Source organism: Gopherus evgoodei, chromosome 1 (genome assembly GCF_007399415.2).
Source record: "Gopherus evgoodei ecotype Sinaloan lineage chromosome 1, rGopEvg1_v1.p, whole genome shotgun sequence".
In the NCBI taxonomy this organism is placed as follows: domain Eukaryota; kingdom Metazoa; phylum Chordata; order Testudines; family Testudinidae; genus Gopherus; species Gopherus evgoodei.
Window position 1 is genome coordinate 337,213,547 of NC_044322.1, and position 24,564 is coordinate 337,238,110.

A 24,564-nucleotide genomic window follows, 5' to 3' on the forward strand; every position below is an offset into this window, starting at 1 on the left:
GGAGGTCAGTCAGAGTGGGAGGAGGAGTATAGGGTATCCAGTGGTGGTGGTGGTGAGAGCAAAAGGTACCCTGTGATGGGGGTGAGTAGGCAGGGAGGAGCACGGGGCCCCACTGGTGGTGGTGGGAGCATAGGATGCCCCATCGGGGGAAGAAGCAGAGGATCCCCAGTGCTGGGGGGAGCAGAGAGAGCACAGGGTCCCCCTTGGTAGCAGTGGGAAGGAGAGGGAGAACACAGGGCAGGAGAAGGGAGTGTTTGAACCTGGGGAGTCAGAGGGGTGGAGGGCTAGGAGCAGCTAGGTGGGTCTTGAGGTCTGTTTGTCTTCAACGAAGCATGAAGCACCCTCACCTATCCCAGGTCCAGAAAAAATGGTTACCTACCTCTAGCGTAACTGTTGTTCTTCAAGATGTGTGTTACTCATGTCCATTCCAAGTAGGTGCACAATCAATGGAAGGTTTTTCCTCTAGCAGTACCTGTAGGGTAGGCTCAGGCGCCCCTGGAGTCACGCCTTCATGACACTGTGTATACGGCCCTGCCCTGACGACCGGCCGCCTCTCCGGTTCCTTCTTGATGGATTACTCTGACGAAGATGAAGGCAGGCGGGTCTTGGAATGGACATGAGCAACACATCTCAAAGAACAACGGTTATGAGAGGTAAGTAACTTTTTTCTTCTTCAAGTGCTTGCTCATGTCTATTCCAAGTAGGTGACTCCCACGCCTTACCTAGGAGGCAGGGTTGGAGTTTATGGAATTGCTGACTGAAGCACCACTCTGCCAAATGCTGTATCGTTCCTGGTATGCTGGGTAACGGCATAACGAGAAGTAAAAGTGTGGACCGAGGACCACATTGCCATTCTATAGATCTCCTATATCGGGATCTAGGCCAGGAAAGTCACCAAGGAAACCTGATTCCTAGTGGAATGAGCCTTAAGCATGGGGGGCAGGTATGTTTGCCAGATCGCAGCATGCTTGGATGATCCATGATGATATCCTTTGGGAGGACACAGAGGCCCTTCATCCTGTCCACCACAACAAACAGCTGGTTCAAGTTATGAAATAGCTTTGTTCACTTAATATAAAAAGCCAATGCATGCCAAACGTCCAGGAAGTGGAGCCTCTGCTCCTGGCTGTTAGGTGAGGCTTTGAGGGAAAAAAACTGGGAGAGAGATGTCTTGGTTTGCTTGAAAACGCAAGACGACCTTACAGACAAAGGCCAGGTGCAGCCGAAGTTGCATCTTATCCTTGTGAAAGATGACATACAGAGGGTCAGATGTGAGGCCACTGAGCTTGGTCGCCCTTCTAGCTGAAGTTATTGTGACCAGGAAAGCCACCTTCCATGATCGATAGAGCAGTGAGCATGTTGCTAATGCCTTGAATGGAGGCCCCATCTGCCTTGAAAACACCAGATTAAGGTCCCAAGCCGGGTCAGTTGCCTATCCTGTGGGTACAGCCTATCCAGTCCTTTAAGAAAATGCCGCACCATCAGGTAGCAAAGACCAAGTGGCCTGCCTCTCCTGGATGGAATGCTGAAATGGTGGCCAGGTGAACCTTTATTGATGAGAGTGACAAACCTGCTGCTTCAAATTTAGCAAGTGGTCCAAGATAAAAAGAGTACTGAAGACTGCGTTGGAGAGGTATGGCTCTGCAAACACCAAATTGAGAATCTCTTCAACTTGGTTAAGTAGGTAGCCCTGGTCGGTGACTTCCTACTGCCAAGGAGTACCTCTCTAACATGATCTGAGCATGTGAGCTCTATCGGGTTTAACCATGCACCTTCTAAACCATGAGGTGGAAAGATGTGAGATTTGGGATGCTGGAGCCGGCCACAAAGCTGGGTGATCAGATCTGGAACTAAAGTCGGGTGATCAGGGTGTGCACTAATCACTCCAGCAGCATGGTGTACCAATGCTGGCAGGGCCAGGCTGGCCCCATCAGTACCACTGATTCTGCGGATCTTGAGGAGGACCTTGTGAACGAGTGGGATAGGTGGGAATGTGTAGAATAGGTTGGCCTTCCATGGAAGGAGAAACGTTTGTGCCAGTGAGCCCAGACTGTGATTCAGGAAGGAGCACAACTTTAGGCACTTCCTGCTGCTCTTTGTGGCAAAAAAGTTGATTTGGGAAACTCCCCACCATTGGAAAAATGTTCCTTACCACGTCCGGGTGAATGGACCACTTGTGATTGTGAGCAGCCCTGCTGAGATGATCTGCTAGCTCGTTCTGTGATCCAGGGAGGTAGGAATCCTCCAGGAGTATTTAGTGGGCTATGCAGATGTCCCAGAGCTTGAGGGCTTCCTGACATAGGGGAGAGGAGTGTGATCCACCCTGTCAGTTTAAATAAAACATCATTGTTGTATTGTTTGTCAGCACTGACACGCATCTGCCTTCCAAATGAGCCTACAAGGTTTGACATACCATACGAACCGCACATCAATATTAGGGAGCTGAGAGTAGAAACAGCTTCGCTGGAGACCAGAGGCCCTGAGTTCTGTGCTCTCTGAAGTGTGCGCTCCACTTTACTGCTGATGAGTCAGTAACCAGACACAGCAAGGGGTGCTATTTGGAGAAAGGAACCCCTGTGCACACCATTCGCAGATCGAGTCACCACTGAAGAGTCTCAAGAACCCACAGTGAGAATGTGACCACTTTGTCCAGTCAATACATTGATGCTAGCCAGGCCTGGAGAGGTCTGAGCCTTGCTGATGCTGTTGAAATTTGGAAGGAACTGAGTGAAATCTTAAAGAGAGAAATATGCAATGACAGAGTTAAATTACAAGCATTAAAAAAACAAATGGGACAAGCATCATCTACAGCTCATTTTCTTGCAAATATTCTCAATCAGTACCAGGGTCAAACCTTGACAGCTGAAGAAGAGGAGCTGGCTATCACATGGACATCCAGCTATCATCTCTCCATAATGCCAACTATAATAAACTTCAGAGCTAAGGATGAACCATTCAAGAAATAGATGTTTGCTGATGATGTTTTAAAGAAAGTCACACCAGTGAACTGGTGGAAGTCACTTAAGCACTTGGATTCAGAGACTGTTGAAGTGATAATCTCACTTTTAACAGCAGTAGCTTCTTCTGCCAATGTAAAAAGAATATTTTCTTTCTATGGACTAATTCATTCCAAATCAAGAATTTTTTTGAAAAAGCAGGGAAGCTTGTTTTTCTTTTCCAGATTATGAACAAACAGGAAATTGAAGGTGAAGACAACCAAGTTAGCTGCAGAAGCCAATATTTTAAAGTTTCTCATGTTGACCTGGCTGACATAGTCCATTTAATTTTATTATTTTTTTTAATATTTCATTCAACTATTTTAGTTAAACAATTTTAGCAAAAACAAACCTGATTTTAAAACACTTGAATGTTTAACTAAATTCAAATGCTTGTTTTGTTAAAAGATATGTTTGCTGTCAAAGAAAAACATTCAGAATACAACATTGTTGTTTTAGTTCAAGAAAACAATTTAAATGTCTGTCTGGTGATTTTCTCCTTCTAATATAGTATGGCAAGAAAATCCTCCAAATATTAACGATTAACCTGTTGAATTGGAGATAATTATGAAGTCATTGGGAGGTGAACTATCTGCTTCAATTACTCCTTTGCTAAATTAAATAACCAAACAATCATTCATTTTCTGATACAGCTGCAAAACTAACCTGAAAAGTTTTCAAAATAAATCACTTTAAAAATATATAGTGTGTGCCTTCTAAAAATGAAAACTACATCTCTTAGTTGTGAAGAATATGTATTAAGGTTATAATAAGCAGCAAGAATGCACTTTTATGTAGAAATCCATGATTAAATAGAGTCTTCCTGACTAGTCATTTAAATCATGATTTAAATCAAATCCACTCTGAGAGTCCGTCAATGGGTTTTTTCCAGGATCAGGGGGCGGCATTAGGGATCTCTCCATACGAATCATATTGAGATGGAGATCTCCATCCTTCCTCACTCTGGCTTTGAGGTTGCTGCAATGGGCACATTTTTGAGGAATGGACGCATTGTGAGTGCCCATTGGAGACAGTCATAGCATCGTTACACAAAGTGCATCTTAAAAGCTGGAGAGCCCGGCATTTTCATTTTCTCTCTCTCTTTCTTTTTTATTTCAACGAAAGAGAAAGACAGGCTTCTCCTCCTGTTTGTTTAGAGAAAAGTCTAATTAATTAAAAATGGAAAAGTAAGCCTAACGATGAACTAAGTACTAAGAATTAAACTTAATTAAAAGTTAAACAACTATTTTTAACTTTTTTCTAGGTTGGTTTTTTTTTTCCAAACAAACACTTAAGACAATTAAGACCATAGTCAAAGCTGTTTCTATAGTGAACCATTTCTAAACCTAATTTTGCTAAGGGGAATAAACTGAATGTAGTTAAAAAAGAGTTGAGAACAAAGAAAGGAGACAAGATATTTAAATATATCATCAGTTCATTTGATAATTACCTGAAACAGAAAAGAAATAAAATAAAAATCCACAATGGAAAATTATTTGCATCACCTATCAATTTATTTTCTCCAAGACACTGTCTGCCACAATGCATACAGCAAAGTTCCTCTATAAATTAATAGAAATGACCACATCTTATGAGGCAGTGCTTATTTATCCAAGAATTAAGAATGATGCACTTACACAATTGCCTTTTCCAGTCTGCTTCCCTGTGATCCAACTATCTCACCTAGCGTACAAAACACTTGTCCCAAAAAATCCTGAAAAGCAAGAAAAAAATGTCATAAGACACATACATCCTGTTTTTTCATTGATCTGATCTTTGAACTTTCCTAGAACACATTTATCCTGTTTTTCATTATTGAGCTTTATCTGTATTTGTATTTATATTCTGATAAATATTGCTGTGGCATTACATAGTGATTCATAAGTCAGACTTTACTTATATTTGATATAAAATTAGGTACATTAAAAACCTGGGATGTGTTGCATTAAATACTGTACATACTACTGTATTTCGAATTTTAAAGTAAAAGAGTAACTAAAAACTTTTTACATTAAAAATTAAACTTTTAATTCTTGTAATACTTTCTTAGAAACTTAAATAGTATTTTCTAGCAACAATTCTCCCTTGCCTGATTTTTTGTCCTTTATTTTCAAATAAACCTGAAATATAACTTTGCTTTCTTATGACTATTTTGTGTGCCAGTAACATCAGTGATCTCTGGGTACCCTGAGAGTAATGATTAGGTTTAATTTACAAAAGCAGAGCACAAAATGTTGCATCTACTGTTTTGTAAATTATTAATCTCATCAATAAATGTAATTTAAATAAAAATAAAGTATAAATGAGCATATCTATAAGACTCCCCCCCCCCCAACCAAACTATAACACAATGGACTGAATTCTACAGTGATTTGTACCTTATGCAACCTCAGAGATGTCACTGTGACTTCAACTAGTGGAAAGTGTCCCTTTAATGATGAATACTTCATTTATTATTCTGGTAAGGCTACTATGCATACTGGAAACCAAATCACATTTCAAAACTCATCTCACTTCAAGACAAGAGATTACCATTCCATGGCATCTATTCCCCTAAATTCTATACCACAGGTTATGAGAAAGACCTAACTCAGTTTTACAAATTGACAAGTGAAGACATACAGTGGTTTAATTCCTTTAATGAGTAAGTAATTTAGATAGAAAACAATATTCATATTAAATAGAGTGATTGCAGTTCTCATGAATATAACTATTGGCACAAGAATCATTCATTAAGACACACTGCACAAATAAATATAACAATCACAAATAAATATAGTCATTAGATGCAAAGTTTCAAAAATGTCATTGTACCCTAAAACACTGTTATACAGGTTCAACAATATTTTTATACATGTTTAAATAAAGTATAACATACAGAAGGACCTGTTGTCTCAAAACATCCATGAGTGATATGAATAACTAAATAGGAAAAAGGGCCTGAAACAACCACCCACAATTCCCTTTTAAAAAGTTTCAGTTGACTTCAGTGGAAACTGTAGATGCTTGAAACCACTCAGGAATCACTCCATAAATACAAAGTTACAGTCCTATGAAACACCTGAAATTCACATGAAAGTACTGACAATATAACTGTTAATTTATCTTTCAGAAATGTCTAATGAGAGATATACAATAAATATATTCCGTAATAGTAGACTTAAAATTTTAAAATATATGACTTCTCTACATTCAAATAAAAGATAAACTTATTTCCATAGGCATGACACTAGGTAAAGTGAGGTTCTGTGGTTACTGACCTTGGAAACTAGGCTATGTTACTAGTGTCTGTTTTGCAATTTCGATGAGATCAATATGCATATTGACCTCAATGGTAGCTTGTTGGGTGCTTGGCGCTTAAAAAAAAATAAAATAAAATAAAATAAAAATCAGGCAGGTGCCTAAATATGAACTTAGGAGCCTAACTTCTGGCACTTAACATTTAAAAGCACTATATAAACACACTTATTTTACACACACACACACACACACACACACTACTTGATGAAAAATACATTCATGCAACACTGCAAGGTTCCATCAGCTGCAATTTATTTCCCCTGAAGAGAAGTAGTAATTAATGTGCTCTGCAAATAATATTAGTATTTAGGTTTACATTTTATATGTCATGTAAGTAAGTTCTGGTTGCAGAAATCAAAACTTTGATTTTCTTCACCTCTGGGGTTTAAATTCTCAGTTACAATGCTACAATAAAATTTTTTTTTGAAAATTTGAATTCCTGTGTTGTTAGTGTATCATGATCCATGAAATTGGAGTCGAAGGCCCACGTTCCCTGGGTGGACTATTATGAACAGGACACCTGGTGGAATGAGCTGAGTTAGGCTGGAAGCAGCTCAGCAACATGGACAGTGCGGAGCATAGGATTTTAAAAAGTTCCACTTGCTCAATTTAACCTACATTCCGTTTCAGTCTTTGGTAATGAAACATGGTGGAAATGTCGGGTTGCCAACTTTCTAACTGCAGAAAACCGAACACACTCCCTGAGGCCCCGCCCACCCCGCTCACTCCATCCCCCCTCCCTCTGTTGCTTGGGCACAGGAGAGAGTGAGGGCTCTGGCTTGGGGCCAGGGATCAAGAGTTTGTGGTGCTGAAGGAGCTTCAAGCTGGGGCTGAGGGATTCGGACTGTGGGAGAGGGCTCTGGGCTGAGGAAGGGGTTTGGGGGGGTGAGGGCTCTGGCTGGAGGTGCAGGCTCTGAGGTGGGGCCGGGGATGATGGGTTTGGAGTGCAGAAGGGGGCTCCGGACTGGGTGGTGGGGCCAAGGGGTTTGGAATGTGGGAGGGGACTCCAGGCTGGTGCATGGGGTTAGAGCTCCAGCTGGGGTTAGGGCTCTGGGGTGGGCCGGGGATGATGGGTTTGGGATGGAGAGGGGGGCTCCAGGCTGGGGTTGAAGGGTTCAGATTGTGGGAGTGGGTTGCAGGTTGAGATATGGGGTTGGGATATGAAACGGGTATGGTCTCTGGGCTGGGGCCAAAAACCAAACACCTGGCAACCCTATGGCAGTGCCAGAGCTGTTAGTTCTCTGAAGTGAAGCAGCTGGCAGCACGAGCCATGGAACTCACTCTGAACCACACACACCCCCAGCCTTGGATCTAGACACACAAATCTAGCTCAGCAATGGACCCAGCGAAACGAGGAGTTTGAACTGTACACAGACCATGGACATGCAGGAAGACAAAAACAGCAGCAAAGTAAAACTATTATTTGACCTTACTACAGAACAAGGCAGAGAGGTCTGCACCATTTTGAATTCATGACTGCCTTAAGCCTTACAGCAGTCCTGAGAGCCCTGAGTAACTATTGCTCCCCAAAACAGAACAAAACTGAGCAGCACACGTTTTTCAACAGAGATCAATCTGAAGGGAAGGGAATAGACCCTGGCTACTACATGGAATTTTGGGGATTTGACAGACTCCCAGATTTGGGCAGTGTAGTCTGCGATGATGACATCATGACTCTCTTTTTGAATCTGCAAACATATCAGATTCATGCTGTTGGGACAGGAAAGCAACAAAGGAAGATACATCCCTTCATCTATGCACTGTTAATAGGGAAACACCCTTTGAAATTTCAGCTGGATAGCAGGGTCTCCTGCAATGCAATTCCTTGGTGTGAACTGGACTTGAAAACACCCATTACAAAGGGCAGGCATGCTCTAATAATGTACAATGAGGGCATAATGCAGCTCAGAGAAAAACTGGGACCTCACAGTAACTAACCCAAAAATAAGACAGAACCAACTGAAGTTTGTGGTCATGGATGGTAAGATCCACAGACCTCATTGGGGAATACATTCATACAAGTCATGGATCTGATCAGGGTGCAGCATCAGAATTCTATAGCTGCAGTACAAGAAACAAAAAGGGGAGTCTCATGGACAATAGAGACCATTTTAAAAGCATATGGGGAAGTTTTCAAAGGCAATGGGTGCCTTGAAGAAAAGCTGCAACTGAAAGTAGACCACAAATGGAACCTGCATGCTTCCATGAAGGAAAATACCAGTGGCACTTTGTAAGTCAACACTCAAGGAGCTCGAAAGTCTGCGGAGTAGGAATATCTCAGCACCTGCAAAGGCCAATACAGCCTGGATAAACAGCATGGTGGAGCAAACAATCAGACATATTATGCTTCTGCACAGACACAGAGACATTGAACCAAGCACTGAAGAGATGTTATCAGTTGTGGTCAGTGGATATCGGCATCTTGCCAGGACTTTCCAAAGCCAGACTCTTTACCATCTGATGTGAGGAATGGGTTTGGCACATAAACCTGGATAATAATAAGTCCAGCATGTTGACAACCTTTGCAATGCCATTTGGTCACTACAAAGGCTCTGCATGTTGATGGGCATAAGGTCAGCACCAGAGGTGTTCCAGAGAAGACCCACTGCGTGGGTAATAATGGCAGATGATAGCCTCATTGTAGTGAAGGAAGTAATTATACAGAAGCTGAATCAGACCATAGCAGAAAACTACAGGCTTTCATACAGGGATACAGGAGGAACATAAAACTGAATCCAGAAAAAATGGTACTCAGACAGCATGAGGTGACATACGTTGGATATCTGCTCATAGCAGAGGGACAAAAGCAGATCCCAACAAGATCAACACAATCAGAGATATGCCCACTCCAGTGAATGTGAAAGGGTTACAGCACTTCATAGGAACGATAAATTATCTGACCAAGTTCTGTACACTCCTGGCTTCAGTAGCGGAACCAAGATGTCAGCTCACCAGGAGGATGTCGAGTGGGACTGGGAAGGTCCCCAGCAACACGCATTTGGCATATGAAACAAATGATAACAGACACCTATCCTGAAGGGCTACCAGCCACGAATGCCAGTGACACTTCAGTGTAACACACTAGATAAAGGATTGGGCATAGCTCTTTTGTAGGAGCAGTCAGTCACTTATGGCAGCAGAGCCCCATAAAAGACTGAACAGGTGTATGCCCAAATAGAAAAGAGCTTCTGACTGTGGTATTTGAAGTGGAGCAATACCATCAGTACACATATGGCCCCCAAGTAACAGTGAAATCAGATAAACCCCTTGAGACAATAATGCCTTTTTAGTGTTGATGCTGCACCTCAAGCACTGCCAAGTAGAGTTCAGATATTGTCCAGGACAAATTACTGTACTGGTGTTAGCTGGCACCCTGAGCAAGACCCAACATCAGCAAGGGGATTAGGACACCAAATCCATTGACATGATGCACAACTTCCCAGTTTCTACAGTAAAGCTGATGGAAATCAAAGAGGCTACAGAAACGGCCATCCAACTACAGGTGGTCAAGAGAGAGCGATACTAGCAGGGTGGCCAGAACACAAAAGCCAGCTAAACTTGATTCTGCTGATTTTCAATCTTTTGGTTCCCAGCAAAATGTTACCATTATCCTGAAGTAACAGAAAAAAAGGTTAAACAGACCCTTGAGGAACCTCACGGTGAGCAGAGATTAAAAAAGGGGGAGTTATGGGGAGTAAAAGGTTGTAATGGCAGCCAAATGAATTTCAATTGAGCTAAATGATAAACCCAGGGGTTTTAGATTTAGCAGGAAATAAAGAGTGGGTGTAAGGTGAAAGTCAAGAGGAAGTATGGATTACACCAGGCTTAAAAATGTTTCCATGTCTGCTGGTAAGTTTTCCTTGTGATGGGTTTTCTACTGATGATCAGTTCTGCATGGAGAGAGCCATGTCAGAGTCAGGCTTTGAGGTGAATTAATGAGGCTGGGTGAGTCATGGCTCCTGATTTCTGGGTGAGGAGGTCTGCTGTAAGAGGAAGGCAGAGAGGCAGTTGCAGGGACTGGGAACCATATCTGTTTTTGGCCAGGATGGCACTATGAGGATGGCCACTAGTCTCTCTTGCTCAGAACCTTGAGGAGCAACAGAGATGGGAGATAAGGATATAGTAATATTCGAGGCCAATAGGTAAGGACAGCATCTCCCAACAACTTGCAACTGTGCCCTCCTTTCAAGCATAACCTTTAGGACTTCAAATAGGATGGTGTCAACATAGAGATCTCTCTCTCGTGAGCCCCAGGTTAAGATAAATCTTCTGAAATACTGCATTGTTCAGCACCCACTTGTGGTCATGACAGAAACACTAATCAAGGAGTCCACTATGTTATTCTGCAATCCCAGCAGATATCTTTATGCAGAGCACAAATTCCAAAGTTTTATGGATTCTAAGCTTACGGCTAGGATCTTTCTCTTCCTTGGAAGTTTAAAGAATACACTGCTGCTCTATTGTCCAGCATTACTCTGATCAAGTGTCAGGAATCAGCTCCTTCAACTGAGCCCAAGGACTAGCCATCCCAGTCTCTGGGTGTGGTAGGACTGCCTGATTGGCTGAAGGGAGCCAGCAGGTCTGCTCAGCAGCAGGTCACTGGTTGCTCAACACTTATGTCCACAAATGTAAAAGTCCCTTGACAGCCCTGACCCCAGTCTTGCTCGAGCCTTTTTCCTGTCCTACTCCAGTCCACTGCCTCCGTGATAGCTCCTGATTCCAGTTCTGATGCTCCAGCTTGGCCCCTGGCTCCTGCACCAACCACTAGGCATGACTTCTGTGCTAGCCACTGGGCCTGACCATCCACACCAGAAGTGTAACATCAAGTGGCCCTTGATGTTGGATAGGAAGTGATGGCAAGCGTATCAGGAGAATGTAACAATTGAAAACCCTTATAACTAGTAGAAGGATCCAAAAGGTCTTTGTGAGAGTTGAGGACCCATTGAGATATTGATACCCTCTTAGACAGATGATGCTTGATGAGCATGCAGACAGACCTGAGCCAGGCCTAAAGACAACAGGAGTATAGTCTCGCCAAAGATGTTACAAAAGGACGAGCTGCCATGTGGTCCGGGGTGAAAGCAAAACCTTGCTATGGTTTGCATGCTTTGTTGTATCATGGAAGTGAGACTGTGCACTCTAGTGAGCCTATTCATGGACTTTTTCAGGAAATAGCGGAGTCCAGTCTGGCTCCAGTGAAGTCTATTGATTGTATAGGTATGAGGATAGATTTTTCCATGTTGAGTCAGATGCCCAGGGAGTGGAAAAAAGATAGGGCCTCATTGGTTACCAACTGCACTTTCAGAAAGGAGCAATCCTTAAGGAGCTAGTTGTTCAGGTAATCTGGAAAGCATTCCTGGGTAGTCAGCAGACCAAGAAGTACCAGCATCTCTATCCTGGCCTCATGAAGAAGACTGTTCTGAGGATGACAACTTCAAGACCTTAGTCCTGAAGGCGTTCTTGTGCTTAGAAGGCTCCAATCCTAGTACAGATGCTGATGTCACTCACTCAAGATTGCTTCTTGGAAGGTTTCTCAGAACGTAACATGGTCTTCCTTGGCAGAGCTAGGGTTGTGATACTGGAAGATGTAGACACCTCAGCAGTACCCATGCTAGGACATGTCGTCTCCTTTTTCTCAAGTCTCCTCCCCTTCTCTTGGTCTCTCTTTCTGCAAAATGGAGTATCTTCCTTTTTGATAGCCTGGAAGACTCTGAGGGTCCCCCAAAGCCTTTTCTTACCGAAGCCAACATGGTCACCAGAAATAAGAAAGGCTGAAGACAGGGAAGGCCAAGTTGGAAGGTAGGATCTGACCAGGCAAAGAAGAATGGGGCAGGGGAACTCCACAAAAGAATAAAAAGTGTCTTAAAGAAACTGTAAAATGGAAAATAAAAAACCATATATATAAATAAATAATGAATAAAAATTCACAGTCCATTTTGGTCAATTGCAGTAACCAGATTTTAAACATAATAGATTTCAGATTTAAATAGCTGAAATCATGAAATTTCACCATGTAATTGTAGGGGTCCTGACCCAAAAAGGAGTTGGGGGGGGTTCGCAAGGTTATTGTAGGAAGCGGTTGAGGTACTGCTACTCTTACTCTTGTGCTGCCATCAGGGTTGGCCAGCTGAAAAGGCAGAGCCGCCACCCGCAGAAGTAAAGATGGCATGGTATAGTATGGTATTACCACCCTCACTTTTGTGCTGTTGCCTGCAGAGCTGGTCCCCTGGTCAGCAGTTTCCACTCTCTGGCTGCCCAGCTCTGCAGGCAGCAGCACAGAAGTAAAGGGTGGCTCCACACTTACATCTGCACTGCTGCTGGCGAGGCGCTGCCTTCAGAGCTAGGCACTCAGCCAACACCCATCTCCCTCCAGCCACCCAGCTCTAAAGGCAGCACAGAAGTAAGGGTGACAATACCACAACCCCCTAAAATAACCTTGCACACCCCCTGCAACTCCCTTTTGGGTCAGCACCTCCAATTTGAGAAACACTGGTCTCCCCCATTAAATTTGTACAATATAGGGTAAAATCACACAAAAGACCAGATTTTACCAGGAGGAGACCAGATTTCACGGTCCATGAGGCATTTTTCACGACCGCGAATTTGGTAGGGCCTTATAGACTCATAGACTCTAGGACTGGAAGGGACCTCGAGAGGTCATCGAGTCCAGTCCCCTGCCCTCATGGCAGGACCAAATACTGTCTAGACCATCCCTGATAGACATTTATCTAACCTACTCTTAAATATCTCCAGAGATGGAGATTCCACAACCTCCCTAGGCAATCTATTCCAGTGTTTAACTACCCTGACAGTTAGGAACTTTTTCCCAATGTCCAACCTAAATCTCCCTTGCTGCAGTTTAAGCCCATTGCTTCTTGTTCTATCATTGGAGGCTAAGGTGAACAAGTTTTCTCCCTCTTCCTGATGACACCCTTTTAGATACCTGAAAACTGCTATCATGTCCCCTCTCAGTCTTCTCTTTTCCAAATTAAACGAACCCAATTCCTTCAGCCTTCCTTCATAGGTCATGTTCTCAAGACCTTTAATCATTCTTGTTGCTCTTCTCTGGACCCTCTCCAATTTCTCCACATCTTTCTTGAAATGCGGTGCCCAGAACTGGACACAATACTCCAGTTGAGGCCTAACCAGCGCAGAGTAAAGCTGAAGAATGACTTCTCGTGTCTTGTTTACAACACACCTGTTAATGCATCCCAGAATCATGTTTGCTTTTTTTGCAACAGTATCACACTGTTGACTCATATTAAGCTTGTGGTCTACTATGACCCCTAGATCTCTTTCTGCCATACTCCTTCCTAGACAGTCTCTTCCCATTCTGTATGTGTGAAACTGATTGTTCCTTCCTAGGTGGAGCACTTTGCATTTATCTTTATTGAACTTCATCCTGTTTACCTCAGACCATTTCTCCAATTTGTCCAGATCATTTTGAATTTTGACCCTGTCCTCCAAAGCAGTTGCAATCCCTCCCAGTTTGGTATCGTCCGCAAACTTAATAAGCGTACTTTCTATGCCAACATCTAAATCGTTGATGAAGATATTGAACAGAACCGGTCCCAAAACAGACCCCTGCGGAACCCCACTTGTTATACCTTAACTATATACTAAAGAAATAAAAACAAATAAGAGAAAAAAAAACAGCAAGATAGGTAGCTAGTACGCAGACAACACTCCATCTCAAGCACCTGCATTTGAGAAGGAATTAAGAGTGGCAGAAGGACCACCCCTTCCTACATATTCATGTACCAGACCAGGACAGTGCGTAGGATGCTGGCGCAGACCCATGGACACTGCTGACAAAATCTCTGAGAAAGAGTGCATGGGTGCACATGTGGAACACAGAGACAATAACTGGAAGAAGCAGTAATGTTCTCTCATACTGTCAACCTGTATGAGATTTTCAAAATCACTTATAATTTTGTTATTTCTAAGCATTATTTTGTCAAAGCACATTGAAGTCACTCTCAGTTAAGTTCTAGGGTCTGCTAAAATGCTCACTGAAATAAATGGGAAATTTTCCAATGACTTCAATGAATCTTCAATCGCGTCAAAAGTTTGAAATGTTAAAATTAAATCATTTTTAATTACCCAAGCACAGAGAAACATATTAATTTTCTCAGAACAGGGACAATATTTGTTTTTCAAACTTTAAACAACATTAACTGAATATTTCTCCTTCAAATACATCCACTTTGGACTGACAAATGTCAGAACAAAAAACAATTTTATTATTATAGATATAAGCACCTGGAAACTGGATCCAACAACTAAAGTGTCTTTAAAGCATATGTTTTAGAATTGAGTAACTAACACATGATGAATAGTTAATTTTGCCTCCATTTCAGTGGACCAAATTCTAAGATGTAATAATTACTTCTCTCTACCCTCCCCATTTCCCTTCCCTGGAGCATTCCTACCCCCAGGGGCTTCTCTGACCAGCCCTTCCTTTTTTGTTTCCTCAGGCTCCCCTTGGCCCTTCTAGGCCAGAGCCCCCCTTCACTCCACGGGCAGGAGAGAGACCAAAGAGAAGGGAGTCCTACTTCTCCTGCACTGAGGCAGGAGCGGGCCCTGGTGCAGTAGGAGTATGCTTAGGCCTTGGGGGAGGGAACCGACCACAGCCCCTGAAGCTGGGAGGACTGGGACAAAAGCCCTTTGCAGGGGGGAGGAGTCTCCCTCCTACCCACTCTGGGTGAAAGTGACATTTGAATCCACCCAGGACCCTGTGGAAGTTATGAAATTTGGCTCATTTCCTCTGCCCTCTACCCCCAAATGGCAGCTTAGTGAGTGGTGCTGGGTTTAGGGAACCCAAGGAGAGATCCCCTGTAGCCAGTAAACAGACCTCACCCAGCCTTTCCGTCACCCTACCATAGCCCCACTCTAATTCTCTGACCCCCAAATTACCCCCATTCCCATTCATTGCTCCCCACAGTAACTTCTTCCTGTCACAAAAATAAACCACTCACCTCCTCAAAAATATGGAACACCCTCCCCCCACCCCAATCCATGTTATAAGATCCATTAAAAAGAGCCTGTGATTGATTTTTTGTAAAGGATTTGACAAAGTAGTTTAAAAGATTTACTGAATTCTACAAATATTTGCTTTGGTTTGTGTGGGTTATGTGGACATATATTTAATAAAATGCACAAAAGAAATGCCTTTAATTTAAAAAAAAATGATATTCTACATTTAAATCATTGCGATTTTTTAGTTGGTGGAGATTCTTGAGATGCAGTATCTTGATTTTTATGCCTTCTCTTGAATATAGATTATAATGAAACAGTTTCTGCAACCCAGGATTTCTGAATCACTTAAATGTCAGAGCTATACCACTCTTCACACCCTGCACTTCCAGGCAAACCTACCCTTTTCTCCCCCAAATGAACTGCAGGGTTCCCTGCAGGCCCCCACTCAATGCTCCCAATGAACCTCTTCTACCCTCTTCTTCCAAACAGATTACAGATTCCCAAGGATTCCTCCTCCACTTATTAATAAAATAGTTATACTCAACAGATATTACAGCCTCCCTATCATGCTCTAGTGTATCTGAATTAAAATATTGCATAATCTGGAACTTTTCCTTTCCATGATGCTACAAGGGCTAAACGTTTCTAGTCAGAAAAAATCTATGCACCAGCAAGTAGATTGCCTCAACTCTTGGGCACCACAAAAGTGTCAATAAGGAGATAATGTCCTTCAATTATCTAAACAGATATTAACTTTTAAAAAAAATATGTCCATTCCCAATGCACATTCTGCATGATGGACATGTAAAAAAATCCCATTTTAGCAAAGAGTTATGCACATCTAAATCACAACACACCACAATCCTTGTATTTGTGACTGCTGCATTTGACACTATTTGCCAGTAATTACCATAAACATTCTAGAAGAAGATAGCATAACTTTTTAATTACAGGATAAACACTATAAGGAAAAAACCCGTACGTCGAGTATTATGACCATCCACTTACATGCTTTGATAGGTTGGGACTCTTTGAATCAACATCATACCTAAAAAATTAAAGAAAAAGAATTACTCTTAGGTGACAGAGTTAAGGAAATATAAAAACAGACATTCCAGTGTATTCACATATACAAAACAAACATGCTGAACTGATATAAAAAGACATCTGAATAGAAACTTCAGTAGTAAATGAGATCCCCTCATACTAGGTTTGGCAAGAAAGCCCGGCAGGCCAGGCGAACCGCTCTGAGCTGTCTGATGTTGATGTGGAGGGCCAGACTGTCCCGCAACCATCACCCCTGTGTGCTCAGCTCGCCCAGGTGGGCCTCCCAACCCAGGCCCAAAGCAACATAGAGCAGGGTCAGCAATGATGATAGGGTCGCAAAAGGGACTCTCACCAACACCAACCCGGTATCCCATCACCAATCCAGGGGTGACAGGATGTGATTCGGCACCCTGACCATCCAGTTTAAATCACATCTGTTGGGGATGTAAACCGATGCCACCCATGCTTGCAGAGGCCAGAGGTGGAGCTAGACCTGACTGACCACCTGTGTACAGTCTGTCATGTGGCCAGGCAACCACAGGCAAGTGAGAGATGTGATGAGCAGGAGATTCTTCACCTGGGATATGAGGTCAAACATGGCCTGAAAACGCACCTCCGAGAGGAAGGCTCTGGTTCGCGTGGAACCGAGAACCACCTCTATGAACTCTGTGTGTTGGACCGGCCTTAAGTTGCATTTTTTCTTGTTTATCAACAGGCCCAGGTTGTGGTAGGTGGAATGCACCAGATCGAGACTTCTCTGCACTTGATCCCGAGACCTGTTCTTCATGAGCCAGTTGTGAAGATACAGGAAGACCCAGACTCGTCTACACATGAGGTAAGCGACCACTGGCGCCATATATTTTGTAACCACCTTTGGAGTCTATGAGAGGCGAGAGAGGAGCGCCATAAAATTGGGAATGGCATTCACCTACCATAAAAGAGAGGAAACATCTGTGACCTTGAAATATGGAGAGAGATATCCTACAAAGTCGAGGGCGGCGGACCTGTCTCCCAGATCCAGGGAGGGGGGCAATGGAGGCCAAGGAGACCATGCAAAACTTCAACTTTTTGAGAGACTTAAGATGTTGCAGGTCCCCTTTTACTTTCAGAATTAGAAAGCAGCAGAAAAAGAACCCCTTTCATGTTCCAAGGGACCTCCTCCACTGGCCCTCTTGAATGAGAAGTTGCTTGTGAGAAGGGTCCCTGATGAGGGAGGGGCAGCAGAAAACTGCAGGGTGCAACCATGAGATACTATGTCAGGCACCCAATGGTTCGAGATGACTTGGGACCAGGCCAAACAGAAGGGACAAAGATGGCTGAGGAAAGAGCAGCGGGGATCCTGAAAGGTGACTAGGGTGCTACTCTCAACTGCACCTACATAACAAGCATTTCTGGCCCCCAGGGTGTTTTGCCAGGTCGGGTTGCACAGGTGAGCGGAAGGAGGAAGAGCAAAAGCGGCTGTCCCTTCTTCTTGCAGATCCCTCATGAGACTGCCACGGTCTAGGTGACCAGAACTACTTTCCCGCAAGCTGCTGTGTATGCATGCCCAGCAAGTGAAGGGTGCAGTCTAGGCGAGGGGCTGAACTGGGCTCCTGTGCCAAAGGAATCCCCTTGCAGTGACCACAGTTGGGCCGTTGATGCCTGGGTCTGTTTACTGACCATCACCATCAAAGAAAGGTGCCCTGAGCAAGGTGATCAGTGCCGATATCAAGGGGACCAGGCCGCTGGGGGGAAGGTGCAGAGACGAGACGGCGAGCGCTCCCACGAGGCAGGCGACAGAGACCTGCACCTAAAGGACAATCAGTGGGAGGGCAAGCAGCGTCAATAGTACAGACACCAGCATCTTGTTCTAGGAGATCTGCATCAAGATAGTAGCAACCACGAACATGGTGGCTGAGGATGAACCCCAGAGGACCTGATCTGCTACTTCAGCATGGAGATGGAGAGCGCTACTTTGTTGGAGAAACTGTGATGCTTCCCTGCCACCTGAGGAATCTTAGCTGCTGGCTTGCCCTTGTGGTGAGCCTTTGCCAGTTCCACAGGCACATGCTACAATCGGCAGCGCGGGCGAGACTTGTGCTCTCTCAGCGCCGCGGGAGCTTGTAAAGGTGTTGGTGTCACCAGGGTTTTTTGTCCCATGCTGCTCCCAGAAGTCAGTGGTGGAACTTTCACAGGGCTAAGGGCCCCGACTAGGGAGGTGTGAGCACATGGCTGCAGCGTGGCTAGACAACCTGAAGCAGGTGCCTTGCCCGGTGCTGGGGAGCCATGTTTTTTGGTTGTCTTTTTGGGCACCGGCGATGGGGGGCACACTGCACATCAAGGCAGAGGTACTCGGCGAGTCCTTGCGAGGCTGCACGGAGGCCGAACACAGGGTGGACTCCATGAGGAGAGCCCATAGCCCAATGTACACTTCAGTGTTTTGTCTAGTTTTTAAATTACAGTGTTAAGATTTCATACATCTAAAAAAATTAAAAGTCATTATAAGATGTTGGGGGACACTATGCAGGTTTGCCTTCCTAAGTGATAGTACTCCACATGCGTTTCGACCTGCCACCCATCTTGTCCAAGACAACAGACTCTAGAGTCTTGGTAAGTAATGAACAGCTCTTTATTGAAGAAACAACGTTACAAAAACACTGAAGGCTCTGCTGATCAGACAGAGTCATGGTGGGGTAACCTCTCCAGCAGATAACTCCAACAAACTACTAAAAAACACACAGTTTATATTTACTAAAGGCCATGTCTACACTACAAAATTATGTTGACCCAGGTAATGTCAGCATACGGCTGTCAGTTATTACATTGCTTGTGCACACTACACTCCTTGTGTTAGCGTTGCACATCCTCACCAGAAGTGCTTGTATCAATGCAGAATGCAGTGCACCATGGGTAGCTATCCCACCATGCAACTTGCCACTATCCAGTACAGAGAGTGTTTTAGGACATTTTTGCAATGTTCCATGAGGCCGAAAAGAATCACACAAGGGTATCTAGGAACATGTGTTCAACTTCCCACAATGCAGTGTTCTCCATCCTATAATTTCATCTGTATCCTATATTTTTGCCTCTTTTCAAAATCCCCACAAATCCATGCATCCCTCCTCACTGTCCACCATCTTTGATGGAAGCTCAGACTCTGTACATCTCTGCATTACTGTCATGAGCATTGCATGCACCAGGTACCTGAACCTGCAGTATTTGCAGAGCTGCAAGAAGAGCTAGGGGGAACATGATATTGCTTGGAAGCTAGATTGCTGTGGGACATAGAAACAATTCAAGATGGTTGGCGGTATTCATGGAACACCTGTAGGTGGCAGAGTGTTGTTTCTGGCCCTCAGAAACAAGCACTGACTGGTGAGATTGCATTGTCATGCAGGTTTGGGATGACGAGCAGTAGCTGCAGAATTTTCAGACGCACAAGGCCACATTCTTGGATCTGTGCCAAACTCACCCCAATCCTCCGAACCAAAATGAGAGCTGTGCCAACAGTTGAGAAATGAGTGGTGATTGCACTGTGAAAACTTGCAATGCGAGATTGCTACCGGTCAGTTGAGAGTCAATTTGGAGTCAGGAAATCTACCACATGAGCAACTGTCATATAAGTGTGCAGGGCCATTAATTGCCTCCTGTTACACAGGACTATGACTCTGGGTAATATGCAGGATACAGTGGATGGTTTTGCTGCAACGTGTTCCCAAACTGGAGTGGGGTGATAGATGGCACACATATCCCTATTTTAGCACCAGACCATCTTGCTACAGAGAACATCAACAGAAAGGGCTACTTTTCTATGCTAATGCAAGTGCCGGTGGAACACTTTACCACGATGAATGCATTTTAAAGGACGCAGGACTGTTCAGAAAGCTGCAAGCAGGGACTCTCTTTCCTGAGTGGTGGATTACCATTGAAAATGTTGAAATACCAAATCAGTGGACATGAGAGACCCAGCATATGCCTTGCTCCCAGGGCTAATGAAGTCATATACCAGCCACCTCAACAGCACCAAGGAGCACTTCAACTACAGGCTTATCAGGTGGAGAATGGCAGTTGAATGTACCTTTAGTCATCTGAAGAGTTGCCAGTGTTGTCTAATTATGAGATTGGACCTCAGTGAAAAAAATCTCATTAATTATGGCTGCCTTCTAGGTCCTATAAAATATCTGTGAAGCAAAGGGGGAAAAATTTCCCCTGAGACGGAGTGGCTGTCTACTGAATTTGAACAGCCAGATACAGGCGGCTACAAGTAGAACTCAACACCAAGCTATATGGGCTCAGGAAGGCTTTGAAAGAACATTAATAGTGAGCCAGAGTAGTGTTACTCCTGGGAGAATTCTGCACCATTGCGTGGGCACAGAATTCATGCTGTACGCAGATTTGCTTCCCCACACAAAAACAACTTCTAAGGGGAAAGAAAAGGAAGCCACAAGAGTGGTCACTCACTCTTTCCGGGCACCCTAGAGCAGCCAAACATCAGTGCGGAGGCAGGGGGGGGTTGGGCCTGTATGCTTGGGGAGATGTCAGTTGCTGTTGAAGAGCATGCCTAAGTGAGAGAATGAACAAGAGAGAAACTCTGTCGCACTGGCTCACTATTGCAGCATGCTTGGCATGAAGGAGCAGGGCTTCAGGGTATTTGGAGGTAGGTGTGATGCAGGCTCTGTCCCCTCAGGCAGAGCACAAGCCCTGCCTGCTTGGTTGTTCCCATTGTTAGTAATTGTTCCCATTCTTAGTGAATTATCCCAGGAGCATAAAACAGGTGTAAAAGTTTTAATGCTCCTTTACATTTACAATAAGACTCCTTTACACCACTCTGGCAATGACAGTATGGCCTTATAAATGCTTATGGTGCTTTAATGATTAGAACTGGTCTAAATTTTCAGACTGAAAAATTTTCCTATCAAAATGTGCTCCACGAACAGTTTACTATTGACCTTTCCAGAAATGGTCAGTAGCGAATATATATTGTGAATTTGATTCCCCAGCTCTCAGTTGCTCTTCTGTTGCCTATGATGTAATACTGACCATAAAGCTGCATGTGTTTGTTTACTAAAAGCTATAAATAAAAGGGTCAAACGTAGCTGCATTAGTATTAGACAATGGGCATTTGCAGATTTCCTCCAGTGTTCCCTGCTCCCATTCTCCATCCATTGTATTGTAGTTGCCTTGCTCTTTTACAGAGCAAAAGGAGTCTTTCAGTCAGAGCTGTGTGTGCAGGAATATAACATTGCCAATCCACCTATTAATATTGTCTGAGAATTATGTTATGGATCCTGTAATAAAATGAAGTAACAGGAAATTGGTGGGTGATAGACCTGCTCAGCACCAGTTAGCATATACTGTGAATTAAAAGAGAAATTATGTTCCAAAAATAAAAAATTGTATTCTTCTATAACATGAACCAGGCAAATAAACATATTCAGAATGTTATAAAAACCTTAAAAAATGAAAGGAACACACTTATGAAGGCAAAAGAGCAGTCATTTCCATTTCAGGTACACATACACCAACCACGTCTTTCATAGATCAGCGTATGTGCAGCTGAGATTGTCTTTAATGTCTCTCAGGGTGAAGAGGTAGGAGTAGAGCAGCAGCCCCGATGCCACATGAAATGGTTTTTTTTGGGGGGAGAGGGGTGTTAAAAGGACATCCAAAACATTGAGTTGTGTCTGGCTTGCAGAGGAAGGTGAGCATGGGATTCTTGGACCTACACGTCTACCAGAGTCTGCAGCATCTCAGTTTGTTACCCGAGAACCCCCATTATGTCTTGGTGCATCTCCCTCTCCTTTTCCTGCTTGAACTCCCAGGCCTTTCTCCATGCTGTCCGCAAGGATCATCCTCCAGGCCCTGGTCTCATTCTCTGAAGCAACTCAGACTTGCAGCATCTCCTGGAACATGTCATCCTGAGTACTTTTCTTTTTCTTCCTTATTTGACACAGATGTTCCACGAGACACCCTCACGGCCACAATACCATCAGCTGCAGATACAGCACACAGAGGTACCACTATCAGTGTATTCACACCAGAAATCAAAACTTAGGATACTGAACTCACTCCTCTTGATCCCAGAAAGTTGTAAACACTGGGATCACTTCTCCTTGGGATTGATACAGCATGGCATCAGTCACAGCACCAGCCATGGCGAGTATGGCCCTCAGGAGTATGAGGGGGGTTGAGAACACGAGGGGAAGAAAAACTCACAGGCATGAGTACGTATATTGTACAGGGCAATGGAACAGAATACTAGCACTGTTTTCCAAAGGTGGTGGTGATTTCAGTGGTGATATTAGCTGACCTCACTCCTGAGGGTAACAGAGGCACAAAGAGCACAATGTCCCAGTGCCAGCCAGGCCCATATGCTGCTGGCTTGTGTACTGCAATGGTGCCTGCTGAAGTAATTGCTGAGTGGTGTAGGAAAGTGTCCTATCATGACAGAAGGTATAAGGCAGCCCTCCCCAGATGCCTCCGCCAAAGGATTACAGAATAACTTCATGAAAGTTTCACTGAAATCTTTATGGAGGATTCACGCAGCATCCTGGTACACAAACTGCTCCGTGTGGTCCCCCTTGCCCAGAGGGGGCTAAAAAGCAGATAGCAATTTTACCTCTCTTGGTTGTTTCACCAGCTCTTCTAGCACAAGCAAAAAAGAGTAAATCAATAGCTTTGTTCTTCTACTTTGGGGGTTCCATCCTTGTAATTTCAAAGCAAACTGCATACTTACCAGAGGTTCCGTCCCTGCATCAGGTTCACCCATGCTGGACCCTCAGGACTTGCTGGACTGCGGTGGAGTCAAAAACATGTTCTGGTTTGCTGGATCCCCTAATCGCTTACCCCCATACTACTCCTCTTCCACCTCCTCCCACTCTCTATTTATAACAGAGGCCTCTGACTCAGACTCCTCCAAAGTATCCATTGGGCTCTTAGAGGGTAATCTCTGCCGCTGCTCTTTGTGGAAGCAGCTCCACATCAAATGTGGTACACCTGCCACAGCTCCTTGGCTTTCACACAGCACTGCTACTGATCACTGTTGTAGCCTTTCTTCTGCAAACTCCAAGCAATCTGCTCATAGACGTCAATGTTTCTACAGCTGGATTGGACCTTTGGCTGCAAAGCCTCTTCACGCACAAACCCAGGAGATCCAACACTTCCAGTGTACTCCAGACTAGAGCACATCTGCAATGTGTAGCCGACACAGTCAGCTGGGCAGATGCACATAGCAATTGAGAGTTGCTAGGTTTGCTCACAAACTGAGAGACCAGAAAAAGGAATTTCAAACATTCGTGGGGCTTTACAAGGAGTCGCCACTTGCTGTCCATATGTTCCCTGGGCAGCAGAGCTCACAACAATGACCTGAGCGGTCACTGTACGGCATTATGGGACAGCTCCTGCAAGCTAGTAACAGTCAACATAAGTAACACAGTATTTACACTGACACTGTGTCGACCTACCTAAATTGACTTTGATTCTGCGCTGCTCGGGCAGATAGTATTAAGTCAGTATTAAGTATTAAGTCGGGCAGATAGTATTAAGGCAGTTATACCAGAGGGACCAAAATTTAATAAAGTGTAGAACATCCACTGTCAAGAACATAAGAACAGCTATACTGGGTCAGACCAAAGGTCCATCAATCCAGTATCCTGTCTTTTGACAGTGGACAATGCCAGAGCCCTAGAGGGAACGAACAGAACAGGTAATCATCAAGTGATCCATCCCCTACTGCCCATTCTCAGCTTCTGGCAAACGGAGGCTAGGGACACCATCCCTGCCCATCCCAGCTAACAGCCATTGATGAACTATCCTCCATGAATTTAGCTAGGTCAACTTAAGCTACTTTGTGGAGGCCTAACTATTTGGCATTCAACAAGACCCATACATCAATAAAGTACGAGAAGTCATTACTATCTTGGGTCAGCTGATCCCTTTGATATGATTTATGACTGTAAGTGATGTTCAGATTCTCATGTAATCGTAGCTTTTCTATGCACAAACTCCAGTTAACAGACTTAAATTATGTTGGAAATGTTCCAAGTGATTTTGACATGCTGACTACTCCTGTCATAAACAGGTGGTAAAGGGTTAACAAGCTCAGTAAACCTGGCTAACACCTGACCAGGGGACCAATCAGGAGACAAGATACTTTCAAATCTCTGTGGAGGGAAGTCTTTGTTTTGGGCTGTTTTCTTTGTTCTCTGTCTCTCTGGGGTCTGAGAAGGACCAGACATGTATACAGGCTCTCCAATCTTTCTGA

General features: G+C 44.0%; 1 protein-coding gene across 7 annotated transcripts in view; it reads right to left on the reverse strand.

The window, feature by feature from the left end:
• CPNE8 (copine 8) overlaps nucleotides 1–24,564 on the reverse strand; it is a 253,547-nt gene that overhangs the window by 176,469 nt on the left and 52,514 nt on the right. For all 7 annotated transcript variants that reach the window (XM_030567773.1, XM_030566943.1, XM_030566068.1 and 4 more), the window contains exons 5-6: nucleotides 16,284–16,323; nucleotides 4,634–4,710 (exon numbers count right to left, since the gene is read on the reverse strand). In XM_030567773.1, coding sequence (XP_030423633.1) covers nucleotides 4,634–4,710; nucleotides 16,284–16,323 — 117 coding nt within the window. The remainder of the gene's footprint in view (nucleotides 1–4,633; nucleotides 4,711–16,283; nucleotides 16,324–24,564) is intronic.